The following is a 25798-nucleotide window of genomic DNA, read 5'->3' on the forward strand; positions in this document are numbered from 1 at the left end:
TTGTATTATGGACGGAAAACTTGCCGGACTGCCTCTCAATTTTGTGTGGAAGAAATGATTCATAGTAGCACCCAGTGACTAAATCACCCATAAATGGAAACTGCAGCTATATTTAGCCAGCACTACCTCCAAAACTCAGTACTTGCAACGCCAGGTCAAAGTTAAAGAGAATGTAGGCTCACACCGTGCGTCTGTGACGTCAGGGTACTGCTTTCTGCTCAGGTGTTATGGGTACTCTCTCTCTCTCTCTCTCTCTCACACAGACACAAACACACATGCCCTTCCATATGCGCATACACACAAACACACACGCAAATACACATTTATAGTCCTTCATGCGTATTTATATGTTGTTTTACGTGATAAAAACGGCACTGGTTTGTAATCAAGTTAAATAATCGCGTTTCATCTCTTGGAATGATAGCTGATTACTTAGCCAGAAGCAGTCTCTTATGGAGATAGGTATTAATTGTAGGGAAGTGTGATCAAACAAATTGAAATTCAGTGATATGAGAGAGAGAGAGAGAGAGAGAGAGAGAGAGAGAGAGAGAGAGAGAGAGAGAGAGAGAGAGAGACTTCTTTGGCTCTGGATTTTAAAAATTTTTCATTTTTATTCCTTGTCTAATTATTTTTTCTTTTTCCCGTTTCGTCGTTTTCCTTTTTATTCTCCTCCATGGTTATTCTTTTGAGAAACGCTTCAAGAAATTATAATATATAATTTTTAAGTTTTTAATAATGCGTCTTAATTTTTCCCATGCAACCTCAAATTTATCCATTATTTTCATCTAACCCTTCTTCATTTATATAATCTTTCGAAAGGTATTATTGATTTTGTACTTTTGGTTTATACGTCTGATTTTCTGTAATTTATCCATTCTCTCTTCTTATTCCTTCTTCACTACTTATTCTTCGTCCACTCTTCAGAATTTTAATTTTGGAAAGTTATCTTTTATTTTGTTCTTTTAATTTTTTACCTTTTGCTTTTTTCGCATCATTTTCTCTCTCTCTCTCTCTCTCTCTCTCTCTCTCTCCCCCTCCTCCTCCTCCTCCTCCTCCTCCTCCTCCTCCTCCTCCTCCTGTTTCCCTCTATGGCCATCCTTCTTCTGAGAAACATTCCCAGAGCGGCCTAAATTTCCTGTAAGCTGCCTGCTTGTACAGCAATTTTTGGAACAAGGGAAATTATTGGAGGTACGTGAGACGGTTAGCGTATTCGGGAGGGGAAGTTTTTCGTAATTAACGGAGCCGGTCATAAAACACGGGCTTGATCATCATCACTCATAGGAGTGGTGATCATCATCATCATCACTAAATGAAGTGATTATTGCAGGATCTTAAGATGGGGTTCTACTTTCTTCTTAGTTCTGGCTCTCATTTAGAGTTCTGTGGTATCTTGTCTTTTTTTTTTCCTCGGTCCTCGCTCTAAATGGTTTTATTTTCCGGTTTTATTTGATAGGTATGAAACGGTTAAGCAACACGGCTGTTTGTAGGAAGAAATATCAGTAATCCTCTTCCTTAAACCCCTGTAAAGTAGCTGACGTATCGAAGGGCTGTTTTCCCTTTGTGTTTTGTTACCTCGTTTTGTTTTCCTTTCAGTATATTTTCTCCAATACTTTAGTTTATACTTTGAAAGTTACCTGATGGGCAGTTATTTCGCAGTTTCCTCGTTCACTTCATTTTGATATCCGATTCAAAATAAACTAGAACTGAATATCAAGTAAGAGCATCACGAGGAACAACGAAGACTTTTGAGAAAAGGAATGAGGCAGCTACAGATATCAGTTCGAGGAAGGAAAGACTTTTCAGTCTTTCAAAATAGACTGTATTCACCAGAGCGATGCCGTATAATACTGAGAATAGAATATACAATTTAGGCCGAACGCCAAGCGCAGGGACCTATGAGGTCATTCAGCGCTGAGAGGAAAATTGGGAGTAAAAGGTTACAAAGGTGTAACAAGAGGAAAACCTCGCAGTTGCAGTATGAAACAATTGTTAGAAGAGGGTGGAAAGTAAAATGGAGGAAAGAATATGAAAGTACGGACAGTAAAAGGAATGAAAGGGGTTGCAGCTAGGGGCCCAAGGGACGATGCAAAGAAACTTCTGTAATGCCTACAGTGCACCGCGCGTGAGGTGCACTGACGGCACTGCCCCCTACGAGGTTAATACTCAATAATACTGCAGGAACCTTGAAGTAGAATGCCACGACCTCATCGGGTTGCTACACTCCGTCGTAGGTGGAAGAAACTGTCCATTACAGACTTGAATGTCTACATTGGGAGCATAGCCTAGTGTGAAGGCTAGACAACGCCGGAAGTTATTGTTCTCGAATTCATTTTTTACCTACCCGGAACATTATCGCAGTATGTCTGTGATGTCACGGATGTTGATGATTAGTGCTGCGCTAATAAGAAGTAACTAGGATATCAGAGTAATTTAGCATCATGGATTAGTCCAGGAAGTTGTTGTTGATGTATGCGATCAAGTTAGAAGGCTTTGCAAAGGGTATAGTTATGCTACAAAATTAGAAAATATTTAAGGGAGGGAGTTTTCATCTTAAAATTTTCTTTAGATAATTTATGGGACAGAAAGTTCTTATTGAAATAAGTAAGAATGGCCTGTACAAAGTGTCTTACATGACTGTGCATAATTAATCATGAGTGATAAATTCGTATACCCAAATGCATCATTATATAAATTTGTCATTTGAATAAATATTTCGGTCTTGATTTTGAGTGCCATAACAGTCTGAAGCGTAATTTATAAATGAACTGAAACGTTTTCATAAACAAATGTAACAGTATTTTCAAGCGTTATTCATGAGAGGTTTTAAACATCCAGAAGCATCATAATATGTTCATACGACAGCGATAGTAACGTTTTTGTAGCTGCCCTACTGTTGATAAGCGTCGTGCATATATGATGTACGTAGGAATTAAAATTCTAATAAACGAACTCTTTACCGTGGGATATTTAAAAAATGTACCATTTTTGCTGTGTTGTAGATGTAGAAATGAGTTGTTTTGCGTAAAAATGAATTAACAGGTATGAATAGCATAAGGACACTTTTATGACGCCATACTAGTAAACACATTGCAAAAAAATAAACGCTATACGTTAGAACAGTTGCCGTCAAGTATGCAATAGTATTCCGGTTTCTTTCATTATCTGCATGTGCCCTAAAATTAAGCTTGCATCTCAAAGCTATAAATTGTATTGCCTATAAACACAGTACAAGTCAGAAACTTTGCATATCAGTACGGCAGAAAAGCAAGGAACGTTACGTATAAATATGCTATAACCAAAACATTGTGCGTAAAAATGTCGTAACAGTCCGATATTATTACCTATATATGTGCGATAGGGCATCCAAAGATATTGCCCGTATGTAAATGTGTATAGCAGTCAGAAGCCAATGAATGATACTCCTAGTCAGATGTACTGCATATAAATTAGCCATGGAAGTCAGAATCTAGGCGAAGAAATATGCTATGGTAGTCAGAAACGCTGCTTGTAAACCATTCTTAATAGCCAGACGCATTGCAAATAAATACGCCATAACAGTCAAAAGCTGATGACGCCACCTTTGAATGTTCCTCTTTATATGAACATTAGAGAAACTATTCCGGCCAACAAAAGCAATTTTCGTCCCCGGGCTATAAGATCTTTCCCCTCACAAATATCATCTAAAGGCAGACTAATCCAATCTACTCCATTTGATGATCGCACGATCAACCATAGAGCCTTGTGTATTAGTTAGAGGGGAACGCTGTGAAAGGAGCGAGCGCGAGAGAGAGAGGATGCCAGCCTGCAGCGTTCGCCAAAAGCCTCGATTTAAAGGGCCGGGTGCCTACATCGTAGGGGGAGGGAGGTAGATTGTTGGAGGAGGAGGAGATAAGGAGGGAGACATTTACCTTCGAGAAAGAAATGTTTTGGAAGTATTGCTTGAGGTAGAATATCCACTGGGAATTCTTCTATATTGTGTCTGGATGCATTGTTGTTATGGAATGGGTATGATTTGCCAAGAAAAAATTATCCGAAGCATTTTTTCTCTTGGTACAGTTCATTGTCTTCATGCACGTAAATTTGATGGCGCCGGTACATGTCAGCAGTGAACGAATATGCATTAGTTTTAATGCGAAATAAAGAAACGTTCGTTTTAACTCGCAATGGAGAGATGAAGCGAGACACGGAGAAACTGTCTTTTGCGGAATTCCCCAGGTAAATTGGAAGACAGAGATGTTGGTAGTCTGTCGATATATATTGTAAAGTGGGAGAGAGAGGAGATAAAAGGTGAAGGTAATCAGAGAGAATAGATTCGCTTCAGGGCATGGAGGCGAAAGGGAAATTTTATTATTGGGAAATGGATTATGAATGAGATTATTACAGCGGGGAAAAATGGGAAAGTAAAGATATTTCCCATGTGATGTGAAAAGGGCATATGTCTACTACTGTACGCCTGTCTTTGTGCGCGCATATGCCCTTACAAGTTTACCAGCTTCCATACAAGCCGTATAAATTGGTTTTTTCATCTGAAGGGGAACAGCGGTGGACGAATGCTGCACTTGTTTATAGTTAGGGGCCAAATCGGCAGAGGAAATATTAGGCTTCTACTGTTAATGAAGTTCCGTAGATGTTATTAACCTTGGGACATCTTAACTGAAGTAGTATTTAAGCACATTGTATAATTTCGTTGAGATTTGGTTCATTGCCTCCAGAGAGATTAATGGTTGTCGCGAAAATTTTGTATGAATTGTATTTTACTGTGTGCACAGATACGGTATGTATTAATACGCAATTACAGATATAAGTTCAAGTTGATTAGAAGAGCTTATTGTGTGTGTGTGTTTGAGAGAGAGAGAGAGAGAGAGAGAGAGAGAGAGAGAGAGAGAGAGAGAGAGAGAGAGAGAGAGAGAGAGAGAGAGAGAGAGAGTTTATGCACTGATGAAGTGTTCTGGCTAGCAGAATAGGAAATAGCAAGCTCAGTAGAGCGATATTGTAAAATGTGAAAACATTAAATGACAACCGGTGCCTCTGGCGCTCTCGCAGTCGCTGAAAAACAAAACTCATTGTGGAACGGGCCCCCTTTTTTTATTTCCGTTTTGTTGCTCACCGGAAAAGTTCATCTGCATTCGCTCTTGGCACATAATTATTTCTTGTTTATGTATAGTTGTGATATTGTCGGCAGTGTGTATTTAGTAATATAATACCATGACACAAACATAGTTCGTGCCTATATAATAAGTACAGAGATGCTCACGTCTGATTTCTAATATCAGTAGCCACATAAACCTAATATTCACCGCAGTTCTCTAATACAAGTTCATTCATCACTATCAAAAGGTGAAAAGGCAATGCGCTTCAGTGGTAACTAGTTCGAAGTCAGCACCCTGGGGTAGCTGTCATCTTTATATCAACTGACGTTACTTGATCAAGTGATGTTAAGCATCACTTTATTCCTTGCAGTAGCGATGCACTTCGGTTTCGTGTTCATCACTAAAATTTAGGCGCTGAGAGCGGAACACTCATTTCAACTCACCTTTAGCAGAACCTCATTCACCGGAGTGATGCTGATTACTCGGTGAATAATGGTTCCTCCCGAGCATTTGGGGTTAACCGCGCAAACAGCAAAACTTTCGAAACATTAGTAACTCCATCAAAGTCTTTGTGTGTGATGGAAGGGTCGGGCAGAGGGGGAGATCGGCGAGACCTTTTGGGGGGAGGAGGGTAGCTACCGGGAACTGCTATCCCCGAATCACATGACACCGGAGGGCATGTGTGAACCGGGAAGGGGAAAGTTGTGAAGGGGGCAAGTTATAAACTGGTAGGGCAGCGTGTTTACCGCGAGGGGAAGTTGTTATAACCTCATGTCGTTGGAAGAATGTGGCAACCTGATGTTGGTTGAGGGATATTCCTTTCTCGCTCTCTACCTGTTGACTTAATTCAGTCGACTTTCGATCTTTGATTGAGGAAGAAGCGTTGTCTTTGATGGGTGTTTTCAGTCTCCCTTTTCAAGGAGTTTGTTGTGACATTGTGTTTATTTGCGGGGGTTGGGGGCGGTTAGAGGTGGTTGATTCCATCTTCAAAATGGTCTTGTAATGTTTTTGATGATATGCTTAATAGGGATGACGTTTTATACTTCTTGATGAAGACATATGTTATGCCTTTTTTTATATAATTATTCACTTATATTTAATATTGTTAGACGTGTATTTAGGTGATATTTCCGGTTAGTTTTTAGAGGAGAATGAGCCCTTTGGATATTGGTAGGATACCTACTTAGGTATATCAAGATACAGAGGGAAAAACTTAATACGAAACATATATAAATTGAAATAGGTAAATTCATTGAAAGGTCGCTCTCTTGCTTTCAAAATCGTACAATTAATATTTCCATCTTACGTAAGCTCACCGGTTTTCCACTTCGATTCTAGGATTAAGGGGTACTTTGTACACGCTGTTGCCTCATTTCCATTCCGTTCAATTGCATCCCGCACCCGATGCGTCCCTTACCAATCCTTTTTCCTCATCTGTCCACACTAGCAATCTCCATCCATCTATCCACGCCACGTCCTACCCATCCAACTGTCTCCAAAGACGCAAAAGACACTAACTCAGCGAAAACTTTTGTTGTGTTCCTCTCTCCCCCTCGAGTCTCAAGGGAGGGCGACATTTGCACGCTCTCTCACACGCACACACACACACAAACGAGAGAGAGAGAGAGAGAGAGAGAGAGAGAGAGAGAGAGAGAGAGAGAGAGAGAGAGGTAACTCGATGCCTGGCTTTCCTTACCGAGACCTTTTTCTTGATTTGGACAGACAGCGTATGGGGAGAGTGGAAGGTATCGCGGGTAGCGAATTGATTGGAATAGAGGACTGTCAAGTGAGGAATTCTAAACGGTAGGAAGTTTTGGTCATTCGTTAAGGAAAAAAATTCTTCCACTGGTGAACGCTAGCAGCCGTAGTGGTTTTCATTTGATGCAGACGTTACAGTGTGTTTTTAAGGAAGCTATCAAACCCAACCCAAATGTTTTCAGAAATCTGTGCATGCTCTGCTTGGAATTCATGACGGTTTTGCGCTTGGAGCAGTTACATCATTTTTTACTTTGTCGGACTTGGGTAATATGGGTTATGGATTGTAGATTTGCATACCTTTTTAAAATGTCCTTTACTAGTCCATACTGAAATCTGTAACAGTTATTTGTTGTCGTATGAGTAACGTCTTCTATTTATGCTGTAACAGGTATTTGATAAATGTATTATTTTCTTTACAGCGAATTTTATACAGTAGTTTTCACTAATAGTAAACTGTAAACCTTGCTGTATTTATTCACTAATAGTAAATAAATACTCCCTTGATAAATACGATTCATAATCTAGGTGTAGAGTAGCTTCATGAACATAATGAATTATGCCAACTCTGCTTTAAAAGGCAGGTAGGAAAAAGATATCAATATAGTTACAGAAATACAAACTCGGGCCGGAGTAGGTGGAGGGGAAGGGCCTTTGGTGGTCATCTGAAAATTTTATCATCTAAAATCTTACTGTGAGAGAGAGAGAGAGAGAGAGAGAGAGAGAGAGAAACTCGTATGACGTGCGAATTTATCCCTTTCAATCAAAAGCGAACAGCAAGAATTCTGATCAATTTGTAGCTATTAGGTCTTTCTGCCAATCCCGTTTGTCGCTTTTTTTCCTGGAAAAGATAGATTCTGACCGAAAATGCCTCTGTACAATTGTTGTTCACGATGCCGATTAATGCGATAAAAGAGCAGAAGGGGAAAAGCCGGGCTGGGGAAGGGGGTTGTAGTGATTGACAGACTAGGCGAACTAAAACCTAACCTAAAAAATGAAATGGAAGGAAGAAGTGGATGGAATAGCCTGCACGAGATTGAGGAGGTGGAAGCGAGGGAGGGGAAAGGGAGGGAGAGGGAAATCTTAGGTTTGGAATTGATGAAAGACTTTCGGAGAGCGAGTGACGGGGCGGCTTTGAAGTGAGAATCTTGAAAGAATTTGGGATTTGTGGTGAGGGACAAAACATAGATAACGTGAGACTGCCGAGGCTTTGAGGAGTTGAATTTCAATGGAGGAAGGAAGGATAAAGCCCCCGTCCCTCCCCTACCCTTCCTCTCCCCTCCCTCAGTACGAAACTTCGATAACAAGGAATTGAAGGCAGAAATGGAGGAAGAAGAATAGTGGTTGATGAAAGAAGATCCATGGGGTCCAGCGAGCGCGGAAATTTCAAGTTCGATGATAAATAGGATTATTATATTGACGAAAGCGGTCATGGGAAGAAATAAAGAAAAGTAGCATTTGAAAAAGTCCTGTACGTAATTCATTTTACTTATGATGTAAAGCCTGGAGGCCCAGTTTACAGCAAGTGTTATATAAACCACATTTTAAAAATACTTGCATTGAAGCAACATTATAACTGTCGAATGTATTGATTTGGCATTTGAGTTGCCTCCATTCCAACTCACAAATATCTTCTGCGCCTGCGTGAATTTGCACTGCGTAACAGGGGAAATTGTTGACGTTATCACCAGACCCCTTGTTGATGGCTTCCCTCTTTGCCAGTTTCTTTAATGCTATTCAATAGTTCCAAAACTTGCATTTGATTGGCGTCCATTTGAAGTTGTTAATGACTATTGAAACGTGAATAGGAAGTGCCGTTGAGAGATCAACATGTTTAATTAGCCTTAAAGCCAGTTAACATAACGAGTATACAGATGCATAGAAGTACTTGACTAAACGTATCTTCGTGTCATTAGAGTTGGTGTTTCCAATTGAATAAGGGCGGACAAGTTGGCTCCGATATCATACGAATTTTGACCACATGCAACGACCAGCTAGTTCCTAAATTAATGGAGAGCGTAACATTATTTTTTCTTAGAGTAACAATAGTATGCGGCATGAAAAGAAAATGAAAACTTTTAATTAATAGATATTAGAACCATCTGGTGTATTCTTGGCCGATGGAAAGTTTATCACTGTGATTTTTAAGATACAGTAATACTCATACGTTTGGAAGTGTTTATTCATTTACAAATGACTTTATTTCTGATGTTAGTGGATACTTACTGTTATGAAAACGTTTTCCTAACGCATATGAATGTATAATTCAGATTGTCTTTACAATTGGGAACTCTAAACTTGTAACGGTGAATCCTTTGGCAGTGTTCTGTCGAAAGATGTTTTGCAGTACTTTAGTTGCAAGTACATTTTAAAGAGTTTGAATCTAGGCAAACTTATGTTAGGGTTGTAACCATTCATTATTTTTATTTTTGTTAAGTTTTGAAGTTTAAGTCATATCTGGGATATCTGCAAAAAGAGAAAATTTATAGGGAATAAATGCATAATTTTAAATTATATATTGCTTATCAACTTTGATCACAGATGTCTGAAATTAACTCTGAATGTCTGTACACAAAATTCAGTTTCCATAACACCTCTTCGGAGGTAGAGCCTGAGAATACGCAATTCGAGAGCGTTTTTATTTTCAAGAACATCATTAAGAGTGAATTATGCAAATGTGGTAATATATACGCAAAGTTGGTTAATCTCATCGAGCGCAATAGTTTAGCCGGATGGCAATATATTGAAGCGGCCCCCTCCCAAGAAGAAACGGTGAAGGCAGAATAGCCCCAGCTTCTGCCTCCCCTTCTCTTCTCCAGTAAGACTTCCAGCTGCATAAATTGCGGCGAACTTAATTATGCAGGTGAACTTTGTCTTTGTTAGACCCCGCCGTCTGAGCCATCTCGCGTTAACGGTGCTGTTTACCTTAATTTATCATCATGAAATTATGCAGAGGACAAGAGTAGGGAAGGGCTTCTTGCACCCTCTCATTTACAGGTGTCCCAATGCTGTCTTTGTTGGAAGTAAGAGCACGGGGCTTGCCTCAGTTTACAGGCAAGTTTCTGTTATCTTTTCTTGCATACAGGTCTTTTATACAAAAAATGTCCTATTGTTTCCATTTCTATTGTATTTAAGTTGAGTTGTTGCGGAAAAGTTCCTACCTCTACGTATTTTGCACATGTAGAATATCTTTTAATTGGGTAACAGTTATTATAAAATAATTCCATTAGTCAAAAACATTATCAGACTACCCAGTAAGGAAAGTAATTCCTTCTTTGAAATTTGTTCTAAGCAGAGAATTATGAATAATTTCATATATTTTTTTAAATTGTTGCTTTAAGAAAGTGATAAAATCCCAGGTACTCTATAATTTTTTCATGGTGAAGTAAGAGTATTTATTCCAGTGAAAGTTGTCACAATAAGACAATATAATGTGAGTGTATTTTTATAATTATTTTATCTTAATGCTCCCTATTGGTAAGGTTTATTAATTTAGCACGAGTTTATTCCCATATTTAGTAGCTCTCTAAAGCTTTGATTACATCACTCGACGACTATTAATACTTAAAATGTCCTAGTTTGCTTAAAACTAGAGTACTCTAACTTATCACAAAACTGCTTACTTCCACTTCTGGGTCAGTGTGAAAGATAATATACCTTGACAGGAGATGTCGATTCTTGAATCATATCTTCCTAGGTAGGTTGCTCAATCTAATCTAAGTTCAGTTCGTAGTTTATGTTCTCACAGCCTTTTTGGTGTAGTAAAGCATAGTTTTGTTTTCCTACGACGTTTTCTCTTACAGAGAAATATACCTGTTGTGTGTTATTTGTAGCAGCTTCGATGTGGTGATTTCTTGGTTATTCTCTTCATATTCCTTGATCTGGTGATTTATGCTATAGTTGTGGAACTGTTCTTGGCAGTTGGCATTTGAATGAATTATCAGTTAAAAATGCCTCTAGGTGATTATCAGACTAGACGTTTTTTGGTTCGTTCCTTGACTCAAATTTGGCTTCATTGGCTTCACGTGTTATGAAGTCCTCATTCTTTCATGGCAGTACCCTGGTTGCACTACAGAATAAATCTGAAGGATTCGGGGACTACATATTATAAGGTATAAGCTGTCTGTCTACCTTGTCTCACTTGAGTATTGGCGTTGCTAGTAAGATCAACTTGGTTTCAGAAAATGTATTGCTCCATTGTCAATCCAATTATGGTTGGGGTTATGTTCCATCACCACTGGTGAACCTCAGATTACCAGTTAGTTGATTGAAGTGGATATTGATAATAGTGGCGGTCTTTTACTGTTTCAGTTTCCTAGTTGAGATCTGGACACACAAAGCAGTAGTATCAAGATTCTGCCAGCCAGTGGCCAGCTCTTTACACCTTTGTCGTTTATAATTTTCATTTTATTTTATTTTTTCTCTCTTCTACCTGTAAATATTTATAAACGAAAAAACCTTGTAGGCTAGAGATATTCATGTCCTCATAAATTGCAGGGCCTGTCATTATGGTACGATGCTTTTGACATGTACTCTCCCACTATGATCCTTGCATTCACATTCCTCTCTCTGTCCTTCAAGCCAAGTTGACTTGCTTCTTTCTGTAGTGTGTCTGTCACCAATGTCAGATTACCTTTGTCAGTGCTATGTACATGTTATCCACAAAGGCTATAGGTACTTGGATAATTTTCCGAGGTTTAGCACAATAATCTGAAGGAGATTCTGCAGTAGACATTCTATCATTTTTGTTGAGAATCTCCACATCATCACTGCACATAAAAGGCCTTTTTATAATATCTTGAGATAAGAAGGTTGGGTGGTAATGCCTGGAGGATAAAAAGTTCTCGTGCGCTGTGCGTGTTAATTAGAATTAAATATGCTTGTAACTGTCCTGCCATTATGACTTTTGATTCTGTGATAGGTCTTGAGTGCTGATTAAAAAAAGCTGCATTACAAAGGTTATGGTTCTTACGTCTAATTGCAGGCAACATGAGGCCTGGTGCTGAGTTTGATCGCCTTTTATTCCATCCAGTATGAAAACAGAAATTATCAACATTATCAATACTATGGATAGAAACAGGCTTGTTTTTCTTATTTTGCCATTAACTTTGGACCATGTCTTGTGGATATTTCATTAACAATTTGCTTCCCCTGGTAGGCTGCACAGCCAACATATGGGACCTCTTCCTATGTTTCCATGTTTGTCGTGGCCTGTCAGCTGTATTGTAGACTTTTTAGTGTATTTACACTTCCTTTACCTTCAAGACTTGCTTCTGAACTGGATGGTAACTTGTTCAGGGTGTTGGAAGAATAGTGCAGCTACACCCAGTATTCATTCATTTTGTCTTTAGCCTCTTGCATTGAAGTTGAACCCATTGAATTTCATTAGTTGTCTCTTCGTCTAGACACTCTGATCCTTTTATGATGGGAGATGGATGCTTCATATTATGGGTCTGTATGATTTACTATTGGCATTATTTTAATGATTTGGTTTCCTCCTCTTTTTCTGATGGTCAAGTCTTGCCCCTCTTAAGCTGGCTCTCAAATGTATTACCTTTTGTTGCCCTGTTGAAAAGGTAATAATGTCACTAATAAATATGTAAATTTAAACATTTTACATGGCATAAGGAAAGATCAGTGGAAAAATGTGATTTAAGTAGGTCTTTCAACTTTTAAATTTGAATTACATGCAAGAAGTGGTCTGAATGAATTATCTGGAAATTTAGCCCGTCACTAAAAGTGGTCACTAAGTATCACTTGAACATTATTCCTTGACAGGCCAACACTGTCAAAGTTCTTTGCTTACTACCAACTGTATACACACAAAAAATGCCGCCTACTATTCAAGTTAAAAACTAAACAAAAGATGATATACATAGCGTGTACCATATTTGATATTCTGCATGCTGATTAGTGGTTATAGTCATGAATAGAATATTATATAATCAATGTTTCACCCCTGTGGGGTGGGGGTTACTTCATCAAGCCCTTTTATTTTTTAATGGTATACATGCTGACACTCGAGCAGTGACCTCTCATGACTTGTATTCTTCTCCTGTCACGATCCACACCGGCTATAACCCATAACAATCAACTAGGTACATGATTCACCTCTCAGGCCAACAGAGGTATAACAGGGTAGAGGACATAACCAATTCCTACTCACCTGGTTCGAGACTCTAGCACAGGTTTGTGCAGAGGTTACCACTGCGCCAAAAGGTTAGAGAATGTGTATACCTTAAAAGGTTCCTTATTTAAAAAAAAAAACACTGCAACCTGAAAGAACAAACCACATTAAAGTCACATACTGAATGAAATCGTAAGATTTCCTTTCTACAGTGCATTCTTTACAGCAATATGTGGTGACCTACAGTGCATTCTTTACAGCAATATGTGGTGACCTACAGTGCATTCTTTACAGCAATATGTGGTGGCCGGGTATAGTATAATACAGTAGTAATTATATATGAAATGTCCTACACAGATTTGACCACAAATATGGCTTACGGTATATTTGCTTGTGCGCAAGAAGTTAATCATTACAGTTAAATAAGAATTATCTGAGCGTACAGCAAGAAGAATCGATAGCCCTTTAAGTTTTAAAGTTTCACTGGCAAGGGTTAATATTAAACATGTTCTTTATAGTACTGTAGATTATATAGAATCTACTTGTCACTTTTGACCAGAAGCACATGTAACTTTAATAACCACATTGCCTGCTTCTTAATTTCAATTTCTTCACATTTTTTTTTTTGGATATGCTTTTCACCGCAAAGCTTAAGATCCAAATGGAAGAAGAAGTGATTTTGACATCTAATAGGCTTCCAACCTGCATCCGGAGTATCAGAATGAGGTCATATTACTGATCTGACCACAAGATTATATAAAAAGTCCACTTTATGAAAGGACATAATTCTCCAACATACTATTATACTACCATAAATTTTGAATACTGCATCTTTTCGTTTAAGCTATTTTATCATGTCTTTGGAATGCAACCTTTTTAATTAACTGATGGATGGTACTAGTAGCATTTTCTCAACACACAACTGCATGCAAATAAAGCAAGATTTAATCAATAAAATGTTTTTAACAGACTGATTCACAATGAATGCACAATAATACCCTATGGTTCAGTTTACTTATTCTTTAAGTAATTTCTGATTCTGAAAGATTTCATGTGTTTGAAATATCCCCTTCAGTTCTTACAGTGGTTGTTATACAGATTGGCATCTGTAGTTCTGTCAGGCTAACAATACTTGTTCTGATAATTGTATTCTGAAAGATTACTTATTTGTCATTTGTTGGTTAGGGATCTGTAGGTCGTATCTCACACACACTTCAGTGGCACTGTTTTTTCTTGTGTTATCATTAGCAACGTTGCAGCTCGGATTTCCAGCTTTTTTGCCATATTTTTCCTTTCACGCTGGGGTTCCGTTTGATATCCCAAAGAAAATAGGTTCCATCGCACTTCATGGAGAGGTTATTCAATCTGGCAGCCAAAACCTGAAGCAGCAATTGATGAGAATACCGCTGTGACGACTAAAACTCAGTCTGAGTAAATTGTGCTGGCATCAGTAATATTTTGACACGAGCCGAGAGTTTTCACTGTTGTCCAACTGCCTATTTGATTCTATTTTTGTAGAGAACTTTTATGACCCTCAATTCAAATTTTCAAAGGAATTTACGGTTGTCATTTTTACAACTTTTCTTAATAAAATATACATTGGAACCAAAGATTGCAAATGTAACTACATCATGATTGCAAAAAAAAAAAAATAGACCTTACCCTTAGTATCTTGTTAGACTTTCGGAGTCTCGACCTCTTCCTCCTTTATTGATCTTGGTAATTTGTTGGATAGGATGTAGTAGTCTCGTTTCAAAAACACAGCCACTCCGAACACACAATTCAAGGACACTCCAGATAAACTGCAATCAGTATTTTACAAATAATAAATGTACACAAATTTTCGATCACAGGCTCTATGTTAAAAATAAATCGGAAAACTTTTCAGGTTCACTACGCTACCCACCATAACTAGTATATTTTGAATTGCAGGAAAAAATGTAGTTTTTATTATTATTATTATTATTATTATTATTATTATTATTATTATTATTATTATTATTATTATTATTATAATTGGTAAAATTTTATAGTTTTAATAATAAAAAAATGACTGTATTTGTTCTGTCATCGCTAATGGCATGTTTTTCCATTTTCTATTACAGGAGAGAAGCCGTACCGTTGTTCGTGGGAAGGATGCGAGTGGAGGTTCGCCAGGTCTGATGAGCTAACCCGGCACTTCCGCAAACACACTGGGGCCAAGCCCTTCAAATGCAACCACTGTGGACGATGCTTCTCGCGCTCAGATCACCTCGCCCTTCACATGAAGAGGCACCAGTGAGGTTTTCCTCCTTTTGCAGCACTCCCCACCCCCTTGAGGATGAGGAACGCCAAGGCAACGACACCTTCTCGCTTGGGACCTAATCTGGACCTCTGACTACTACTGAAGTCTCTAATGACACAGAATACTTGGAGAGAAAAGACGAGGTCGTCTTCTTCAAGGTGGACCTCGAGGAATTACATCGGAGCGACAGGCGACATTTCACCTGGCGGCATTCCGGTGGCTGCTTCAAAACCGGCACACAAATTACATTCTGAAAATAAAAAAAGGAAAAGTAGATATATACATATATATATGCTGCTGATAAGAACAGCCATTATGAGACTAGAATACAGACCCTTTTAAATTCCTTCATGGAGGTTCCCCGAACAATCCAGATTTTAGTTTGTACAGAATTAAATATGTTATAAGTGGGTGTGTGTAAAAAAAAAATAAAACTTGAGTTTCATGGTAAAATATCAAGAGTAGTAAGAATTATGAAAAGAAAATTTATTGAACTCAAAGATATCATGTTTTACAGACCTTTAGATAATTCTGTATATAAATCAAGGACTGGTTTAGTGGTCAGTCATCTAGAAAACTCATGATGTTATTTTGTGTACAGTGTAGAATGTAAGATTTGGTCCCCCGCCGGGCGTGGTGAAATAGCATAGTGAGGAAGGACAACTTGGCTTTCAAAAATAAAGATTTTTTAATTAGAATTATTAATATAATTGTATTGGAGTGGTTGCCTTAAGAACAAAAGTACTGCTACTTTGTTAAGTCTTCGATTTTGTTCTAATTTTAGATTTATGAAATTTCCAATCTAAAGAAATAAGCAAGAAACTATTTTTGTTTTACTTTTAACTTTTCATGCAATCAAGTATATCGTTAAGGGAGGAACCACAATTTATTCAATTGATAACCAAGCTAAGAGTTTATCTTGAAATGTACAAAATGTCTTCATGTATCAATAAGGATGCATATACTGTGTACTGTTGTATTACTGATGTTTAGCGCTGCTGTATATAAAAAAAACATTTAATGTTTAAGGATTCTGTACCACTGCCATGCTATTTGAGGCACGGAATAATTTCAAAGGAGAGTTCATGAAAATCCGACTCTTCGGTAATTCTTTAGCAATGAATAAGAAAATTGGAAAAAATAAATTCAGAAGTATCATATAACCTTCAGAGGGACCTCTGGCACAGTTATCCCACATGTATATGCATGGTAAAGTAAATAAAAAAATTGATGTAGCATATGCTGAGATAATATTAATTCGTGATAGAAAGTTGCTTCAAAGTGTAGCGTGTGCGGCGTGTGTGTGCTAGTATGTATGAGTGTGCATATGTTGGCTGATTTTTGTATATCCTATGGGGAAGGTTCCAAAAATTTGAAAGAGGGAGGAGTTCCTAAACTCTTTTCTCCCCTTCCCTGGTGCAACACCAACAACAGTAACAATAGCAACAACTGCTACAGATGCATCATCACACCTTAAGAACGACAGACGAAAGAACAAATTGTTTGTCGACGGTCGGAGGTGGCAGATCATATAAATACAATTATATCCTTTAGGAGGATTTCTTCATTACTTACAACGTGTCTCAGTCACTTCTGATTGTTTTAAAGTATATATATTATATATAAATATAACTTTGACCACATTTGGCGCCGGCTTGATAAGGAATCGACATTCAATTTTATTAAAAAAAAAAAAATCGATCTAAGAAAAATACAGTGCAGACTGACTACGTCATTGCTAACTCGAAGGCTTCTAGTGGTACTCTGGAGTTTTATTTTTGCAGTCTTGCTAAATGTTTTTACCCTGTCACAAAAAGTAATGGTTTCTATTAGCAACGTTGTGTATTGTGTTACAGAATACCTTTTTAGATAGGGATTTAGATTTGCCTTTCTCCCGTCAAGCTTCCCATCGCAAACGAAGAGGCAGCAAGAGTTCGTTGTTTAAACTGCAGTGCATCACCATATATGGCGGCATTTAAGTAACCAGAGAAATTTAGAGCGTAGACTTTCCAATTTTTTTTTTTTTTTCGGAAAAAGTTTTTTTTTTCTAAGATGCGGCTTAGGAATGCCATAGAAACGATAAAACTAAGGGATAATGAAAATTATTTTTCTTTAAATAACCATGGTCTTCAGTACGTACTTTTCATGACACGATACGATTGAACTCAAAGAATGAACAAAAAACGGTTAAAATTATCAAAACATGGATTTCTGGAAAGATGTTGAAAAGCCTCAAAGTAAAAGAAAAACAAAAAGCCGGCGCTCAACCACAACTTTCAAAATACCATTCCATTCTTGTGCCCTCTCTGCCCAAAGTGTCCTTTTTGTATTTCAGAATATTTTTTCAGTCGCGCGGTCAGTTATTCAATCACATGGTTGCTAGTGATTCAGATATTACACTATGTCATATGTCATTATGATAAGACATTCATTTTGATGTTTAGTATTTCAGTAAAGGTAGCATATAAAAAAAGTACAAGATAGCATCCTCTAACATCCCATATATACAGACTTTACATATATTAAAAAATTGCTAACATTCACTCTGATCAAATTCTCTCTCTCTCTCTCTCTCTCTCTCTCTCTCTCTCTCTCTCTCTCTCTCTCTCTCTCTCTCTCTCTCTCTCTCTCTCTCTCTCTCTCTCGTACTTTGTAAAGTTTTCTATATTGTTTAAATTCAGTCTGCAACAGAGGCTTCTTGAACAGAGGCTCAACAAGTGAGCGATTAATTTTTATTTTATTCAGTGAGAAATGGAGGAAGATATTACTAACGAAAAAGAGATCTTTGGGATTTGTTGTTCTATGGTAAATTATCCTGTTTTTACAATGGTGCTAAATCCTCGTTTACCTCAATGCCACAGAGACCGACAACAACCTTCCACTTAATGATATATTTTGCAAATTTTTATTTTGGTTTTTGAAAAAAAAAAAAGGAAAATGATGGAAGTGGCGTGGTGAAACGTACATGATGGAAGACATTTTCTCGTTCGAAAGTATAAAATTTTCTCATCGTGTCTCCAGAAGAGAAAATGAAACTGAACAGAAAATCAGCCTTGTGTTTTGCGCATTTTCCAGAAGAAAAATATGGTCATAAAAATGCTCTGTAATCGGTTTCACAATATTACTACTAACAAAGCTGGAAAATAATAAAAAGGTACTGAATGATAAACAACAGACCTAAATGGAATGTGAACAAATCCATTATTCTCTGTGCTTTCCGCAGATTGCTGTATACATTTAAACATATTTACGTGCGTGTTGGCTAACCAAAGCATTTGCATGTTTGGAATGCAGGTCAGAAAGTTTACGCACAGATCAAAATGATGAGGTAGTTGTGAAAAATCGTTGAAGATTCATTCAAGAACTGACGACGAGAGTTCACTGTATGAGAAAGTGATGCGAATAATAAACTTCAACGCAGCAGAAAGTGACACTTTTTTTTTTTTAAGAAAAGGAAAAGGCAACCATCACCAGTGGTAAACTGCTTTCACGGTTATTCCAAGTTTTCCCAACTGCTGGAGCAAATGGAATGAGACGTACTAAAGACGTTCTTCGCTGACATAGGAGATTATTAAAACACGAGGATTATTGTTCTTGAGGTAATGCTAGAAGGAACCTAGAGACCATGTAAGATTTTTAATGGCTGTCAAGGGAAAGAACAACTCCTTGCAAAGACCGAAAACAAAGTAAAAAGGAAAAATGAAGAGGCAAATATTACATTACTATTACCAATAACACATCAGTTGCCATCATGTTCATTGGATGTGCTCCTTATGAAGGCAGATCGTTCAGAGATTTCACATCTTCGCGTAGTTTAGAAAAACATTAAATAAACAAAGAAACTTGTTTTTTATTTAGTATTTTTGATCACTTGCAGAACCCTTTTTTAATGAATACGAGAATAATTCCGAAGCCTACTATGAGGCGGAACCTTTTTCCTACCTGAGATATGACGGAAGATGCTGAACTTCTGAACGTTTTGTCGTCGATCGCAACCACTGTCTTAGGATTAAAGAAAAAAAGGTTATTTGCGCTGTGACGTAAGGTAATGTCTGGAGCCTCAGTGTATTAAAATGGCATCCTGCCTTAGTAAATCAATCAGGTGTATAAGCCTTTTTTAGAGATAAATTTCAGATGAAATGAACACGAAGTAGTGATTTTGTCTCTCCCCACCCATCTGTCTTAAGTGGGGAGTGTGCGCGCAGAGGCCATTTTCCTGCACTGACGCATCAGATTTATTAGATATTAGTCGTAGCATTTTATTGAATGTAAAAGATTCACCCCATCTCTTCTGGGGTAGCTTAAGCTTTAAAAAAGAAAAACAAAAACACCATAGCATATACAAGTTCTATCCAAGTAATTCTTTCATAGTTTCAAAGTAGATCACTGTAGAGCAGTTTAAAAAAAGAACAGTTTCACCCTGACAGTGGGAACGCCCTAAAAACAGTCGTAGGCATTTTCATTTAATGCAGCTTAAATTACATCTGGTATTTTCAAGCAACAGTGGATCAGTTTTGTGAACATGGAATTATATGTCATATTTATATTCTTACTCCTTTAATATGGTTTAAATGATCACACTGCGAGGTATACAAAGACATTATTTGTTTGTTTCCACTGTTAAGGTTAGGCTGGCGTAGCTAATGGAGTCAGTCAAAGACTAAGGATATGCTAGGAATCTTCACCATTAACCGTAGATGAAAGCGTTATGTGAAATCTCTCTCTTTTCCCCCCGACTATGAAATCACATTAATGTACACATCTATTAAAAGGAAGAAAAAAGTAATAAAATGAAAAGTCAAATGAGAGTAAGGCCCACCAAATGTCTTTAAAATTCTTTTAGGTATAAATGACATTAAGATTCTACAAATAGACTCCCTTATTAGATTCCCACTATCATCATCACAATCTGTTATTGAGATTTATAAGCGAACGACGATTGCTCAATTCGTAGGTGAGACTTGTACATGCTACTGAAGAAGCAAGGTGGCGTGGAAGGCCCCGTGGGCGGGGACACCTCTTACCTCCACTCCCTCTCTTTCATTCCTCCTCCAGGAGATGCCGTTGGGAGGGAAAGGGGGCAGGGTCTAAGTCCACGATGCTTCCCTCTCCCACCAGGTGTAGAGGGGAGGGGTGCACGAGTGTCTTTTTTCTACTCCCAGTTAAGGGTGTAGAATTAGGAAAGGTTTTCCCGCCATAACTTGCCCCCTTTTTAAACTCTCTCTCTCTCTCTCTCTCTCTCTCTCTCTCTCTCTCTCTCTCTCTCTCTCTCTCTCTCTCTCTCTCATTCAGCGCAGACCCTGTGTTCCAACTTATGTGGAGCATCTAAGAAAGAAATCAATCAGTGAATTATGAAAGATATTAAAATTCATATGTTTTTAAATGGGTGTTATTAGTCATAAATGAATATTATACTGAACTTGAACAGGGTTTTGTTATTTGTTGTTTATAAGTGTTTTAGTTCTGTACATAGATTTTATATGTATATTTTACTGTTAGCCCGTTAAAAAAGCGAATTGGACAAACACTTTATTCCAGCTACACAGGTAGTTTTATGAAGACCCACAGAAGTTGGACGTATGCGCGTGCGCACTTTCTCTCCACCTTTCCTCTCTTACACTCTTCTTCCTTTCCTGTGTGTGTACATATGGTTACTTCTACTTTTATTACATTTTTCTACTAAAGAAAATAGAAAAGATTTATGTTTGTATTTAAAATGAATTCTAAAAGAAAGCGTTTATAAGTAGATTCTCTTAGGTAATGTTCTATAGATATAAGTCTGTAGATATAGTCCTCTGCATTCTTAAGATTGTGTATTATGTTTTGTTTGCCTAATTTTATTGTTAATTTTATTTGGGATGCTTCATCGAAGGATTAATCATTGTGAAAAAAGCTTTACTTCATTTCTTTCAATAAAGGGTACAATGCTTAAGAGTAAGAATAAAAAGCAAAAAAAAAAAGATTTCAGAAAATATAAAAATGCAAAAGCAAGTTGTCTTTTTTATTCTAAATATCTCGAATGTATTCCATTGCATTACTGGAATGGCCACACTTTGTATGGCTTGTATTGGCCAGAAAAAAGGTTTATTATATCATCAAAACTTGAGTAAGGCGACAAGTAGCTCAATCCCGTTGATAAGTTCCTTGATTCTTGGCTTTCTTTTTTTTTTCTAATGATCGTCACCGTCACATTTCCATTATGTCATCATTCCGTCATCGTCATCATGTTTAAATCTGGTGCTTCTGATGTTCTTGCTTCCACCGGATCCCGTCGACGGCATTTAAGTAAATTCCCTGATTAGTTAGGAGTCAATGACATCCACAATCCCCCACCCTGAAAGGTCTTCACACATCCCCTAAGGGAAAACTACTAACTGACCCAGAATTGTACCAGGATATGTCTCCTCAATGGTATTAAGATTAACGGGTGAAATTCAAGTACAGGACCCGCAGAGGTTTCGCGATTACCGTGAGAACTGACGCCACTGCCGTAGGAAGACTACGGTTGTCTGGTATTGGTGGCACGAAGATAGGAGTGAAATAGAAAACTGATGCTACACCCGCTGTCTCATACCAATAAAATGAGGTGTATTGTCAAGAGAGAGTCACACTGACCCTGAGGACTGATGAAGTATGCCTCGATGCGGAAGGGAAAAAAATAAACAAAAAGCTTTGGAATATTGGTTCAACCTGGATTGTCAACAAGCGAGCGAGGCCAACAAGGCACCGGATGGTGAATCCCCTAGAGTAAAATGTTACAGACGATTGTTTCTTTAAACGAGATACAAAGCCCTTGTGTATAGGATCCCTTAATACCACAACCATGGTTTAAGAAGAATCATCGAACACCTAATATAAAGTATATACATATATAAATATATATTACCTAGTGCGTTTAGAAACCCATACATTACATAGCTTATAGAATATATAAGTATTCGTAATCCATTGGAAGTGGTGATTGAATGTGTGAAAGCAAAATTATTATTGTTCTTGTGATGACCAGTCGTGCTTCCTTTTGCGCATATCACTTATGGGTAAATACTGCTGTGTTATGTACGGAGTAAAACTACTAATAATAGATAAGCTAGAACCCCAGATATCACAAGGAAACTACGTAGTCTTTATGTTTCTTTTTAAGCTACATTTAGAAAAAGATTTGCAAGTTGTAGTGAAAGTTATAGTAAACAGTAAGTATAATAATAATAATGATAAAAGGTGCACTATACTTTTTTGATTTGCAAATCTCTTTTAAGAATTTTCTAGTACTTCTCAATAACAGTTGCTTGAATTTAGTCGAGTGGTTTTAGGGATCACATCCGAGAGGAACTCCAGAAAGAGGCAAACTCGGTGGTTATTACTGTAACACTATCAACTCGTGACCACCACTTACCAACCACTTCTCTGCCTGTGTTGGTGAAATGCAGATTAATGATAAAAAAAAAAAAGGTGTAAAAAAAGGAATAAAAAAATGTAGGTTCGCTGCTGCTGCTGCCGCCACGGAATCATAGGAACCTTCAACAGCCAGGCTCCTGTCGCCTTACCAAAAAAAAAAAATAATAATAATAATAAATAATGATAAAGACTGTCCTTTGAATCAAACACAATGCTAGCTATCAATAGAAGGAGGACGCACCCCAACCCCACAAAAGCAATTTTTTTTTCTTCGAAAATTCTGTGATGTTTTAGAGTTTGTTAAGAAAGAATATCTCTAGATAGGTAGGTGGTTCCCTGATGCTAATTCTAGCCGATTCTCTTCAACGACTGCTCTCTTGCTGACAGAGGCTTGAAAGTGTCGTGACCTGACGGCTAGGTATTGTACCTAATCACCCTACTGCTTAGATTGACTCGTTTCCCAAACCTTTAACGTTATTTAGAAGCTGTAGTAATATCAGAAGATAATTGCCGCATTGGCTTAATCAGTATCCCCGAGCTACTACTAATTTCCCAAAAGAGAGGAATTAAAAAAATGCAGCAGTCTGAGCGTGTCCTTCTAATGATGAAACAACTACAACTATTACTACTACTACTACTACTATTACTACTACTACTACTACTACTACTGCTACTACTATTATATTCTAACAGGTGCTCTTGAACAGCGTCTGGATGAGAACCAATCCGTATGGATACAGGAGTATTATTATTGGTGTTATCACATTAAGAATTGAAAGTTTGTCCATGCTTCATTTTTCAAGAACTTGTTCTGGCTTACAAGATGAAGAATCAAAATGCATGATGCTGATATGTTCAATGACAAGGGATTTTTTTCCTCGATTGGTTTTATCATTTTTCTTGGTATTCGCGCAGAGTGGTATGTCCCACATCATTGTCATATCCCTCACAAAAACAAATATAGTAAATGTTTATGCTGTTGTATTTCGCAGTAAATTTCGTGGTATAGCCAACGGATTGTGAGTTCCAGGTGTTGAATTTTAGTGCTGAATCAAGTGAAAGCTCTTGTACTGAGTCCCACGTTTGGACAGACTGAAAGAGACTTGGTGGCCAATTTTTGTCATGGGTGAATAAAAACGTGTTTAAATGTGGAAAATATTGTAATAACAGTAATAATAATTAAGAAGAGACAACTGTGTAGGTAGTGGCAGAGTCCAGAGTGACTTCCCTTCCCCATACCCCAAGCATTGTTCCCAAAGAATTAAAAAAAATGATAATACAAAAATTAGATGTTTGTTACCGAAACTTTTTGAGACAAGATGAGCAGTGTAAAATGTTTACAACCAATGAAAAAGCTGTGGTAAAGTGATTACATTGTAATAAAAAAACATCAAAAATGGTCTTCCAGTGTTTGATTACTTATCCTTTTCACTTTACAATTAGTGTATTTTTGTCTAAACCTTGACTGTGATGGATTTTGAAAAACAGAAACCGTACGATAGAAAGACCTTCAACACCTGCTTAGAAATATTTTAAGACGAAAAAACTATCATAAAAAAGTCATTAAATACCAGTTTGGTACTACGGTAAATACAAGAATGTCTGGACAGAACAAGCCTCCTCCAGTACTGGTATAGAATTGTGACGAAAAACTATTTTTAAAGAAAAACATCAAATGCTTGTTTATGGATTTGAGTTGAGACAATTAAGACAAACTACTAGGTCAAGGTCAAGGAAGTCTCTAGGTCAAGGAAGTCTAGTTAAAGTATCTTCAACTGAAATTCAGGGTATTATTTAAATTGCATTTAAATATCAGTATATGCATGTAGACCTGTAAGTATGAACTTTCCCGCATAGATATGTTGCGTTCCTTACCCACGTACACAGGTACATCAATTCTTGAAGTTACAGAATAGATGCAAGAACCAATTCCTTCTACCAAAACGTCAGATTTTGAAATCTTTTTCCATCGATGATCAAATATTACAGATCAGATGCTCAATTAAACAGAAAGAAAACAATGCCAATCCGTTTTGAGCATGGGATAACTTCTCAGCCATCAGTAACTGAAAGAAGGGATGCTGACCTCCGCTTATTTGCCAATAATATAGGAAACAAAATGTGCAGTCACAAAATCCCAATGAGAAATAGTAACTGGACTAAACAAAATACTCAAAGACGCAGCAAACGTCCAAATTCTGTCAAGACTGCAAAAATGTAGCCTGCTCTCTATATCCTTTCTTTCTGTCTCAGTCCCTCAGATGGCTGACTTCCTTAAACAGAGTGATATCAAAGAGATCCGGAATACGGGGAAAAGAAGGGGCTGGGGATTCTGGAAACGAAGAGAGAGAGGTGGTTGTAAAATGCGAGGGACACTAGACTCATTCACACAATGACTGAGTCAGAGGTGAAGCTTTATGCAATCTTTACACGGAGTACAACGACGTGTATGAACTCGGAGGGGAACAGCACCTTAAGAAATGAATGTTAGCAAACACAGCTTCTCTGACACCAGAGTAAAAATGCCTCACATGGTCCACTTTCTCCAAAGGATGTGATACACATACGTGGTCGCAGCTCATTCAAGGTACCACTCATTCTCCCTATTTATGAATAATCTTATTTGAAGTCCACATGAAGGATAAATGAGTTTTAATCCGTTTCATTTCAAAACAAGGCTTCATAGCCAGCACATTCCTCACTGCCAGTCCCAGCAAATTCCGTAGCACTCATAACAGTCCAGTAATTTCGCAACAGAAAGCAGTTGTTTCCAAAGCAGTCGCCTCCATTGTCCCTTTTATGCATCAATGACCATCATTGCTGAGCTAAATTAGTTCTCCCAGCGATTCATCAATTATATTTTTATCCCAAAACCATCTTCAGATATTGACATGGAATACGGTATCTGGGACCCATGAGGTCATTCAGCGCTGAATCTCCAGATATTGTAATCATTCTTCTAAGATCTCACAAAAACACGAATGTATCATAAACGTACGTCGATGGTCACGAGATGAGCTAATCTATCCCTTAACAATTTCGTAAAGGAAAAGAACGTTTTCCGGGAGTCTTCGCTTCTGTTATTTTGAGGGAAACTTGTTACGGTAATATGTTCAAATATGACAATATCATTTAAAAGGATCCTAC

At 37.6% G+C, this 25798-nt stretch overlaps 1 protein-coding gene and 1 long non-coding RNA gene across 8 annotated transcripts in view; one reads left to right on the forward strand and one right to left on the reverse strand.

The window, feature by feature from the left end:
• Positions 1-24053, forward strand: part of LOC136842543 (Krueppel-like factor 6) — a 588925-nt gene extending 564872 nt beyond the window's left edge. For all 6 annotated transcript variants that reach the window (XM_067109978.1, XM_067109979.1, XM_067109980.1 and 3 more), the window contains one exon: positions 15078-24053. In XM_067109978.1, the coding sequence (XP_066966079.1) occupies positions 15078-15253 (176 nt within the window). In that variant the 3' untranslated portion in view covers positions 15254-24053. The remainder of the gene's footprint in view (positions 1-15077) is intronic.
• Positions 11251-14875, reverse strand: LOC136842544 (uncharacterized). 2 transcript variants are annotated; one of them, XR_010854262.1, is made up of 2 exons: positions 14635-14875; positions 11251-12410 (listed from the first exon to the last, which is right to left on the reverse strand). It is a non-coding gene; the product is annotated as an uncharacterized lncRNA (long non-coding RNA). The 2 variants fall into 2 exon arrangements; XR_010854261.1 differs by having other exon boundaries at positions 13012-14875.
• Positions 24054-25798: the final 1745 nt, after the last annotated feature.

This window comes from Macrobrachium rosenbergii, chromosome 10 (genome assembly GCF_040412425.1).
Source record: "Macrobrachium rosenbergii isolate ZJJX-2024 chromosome 10, ASM4041242v1, whole genome shotgun sequence".
Taxonomy (NCBI): domain Eukaryota; kingdom Metazoa; phylum Arthropoda; class Malacostraca; order Decapoda; family Palaemonidae; genus Macrobrachium; species Macrobrachium rosenbergii.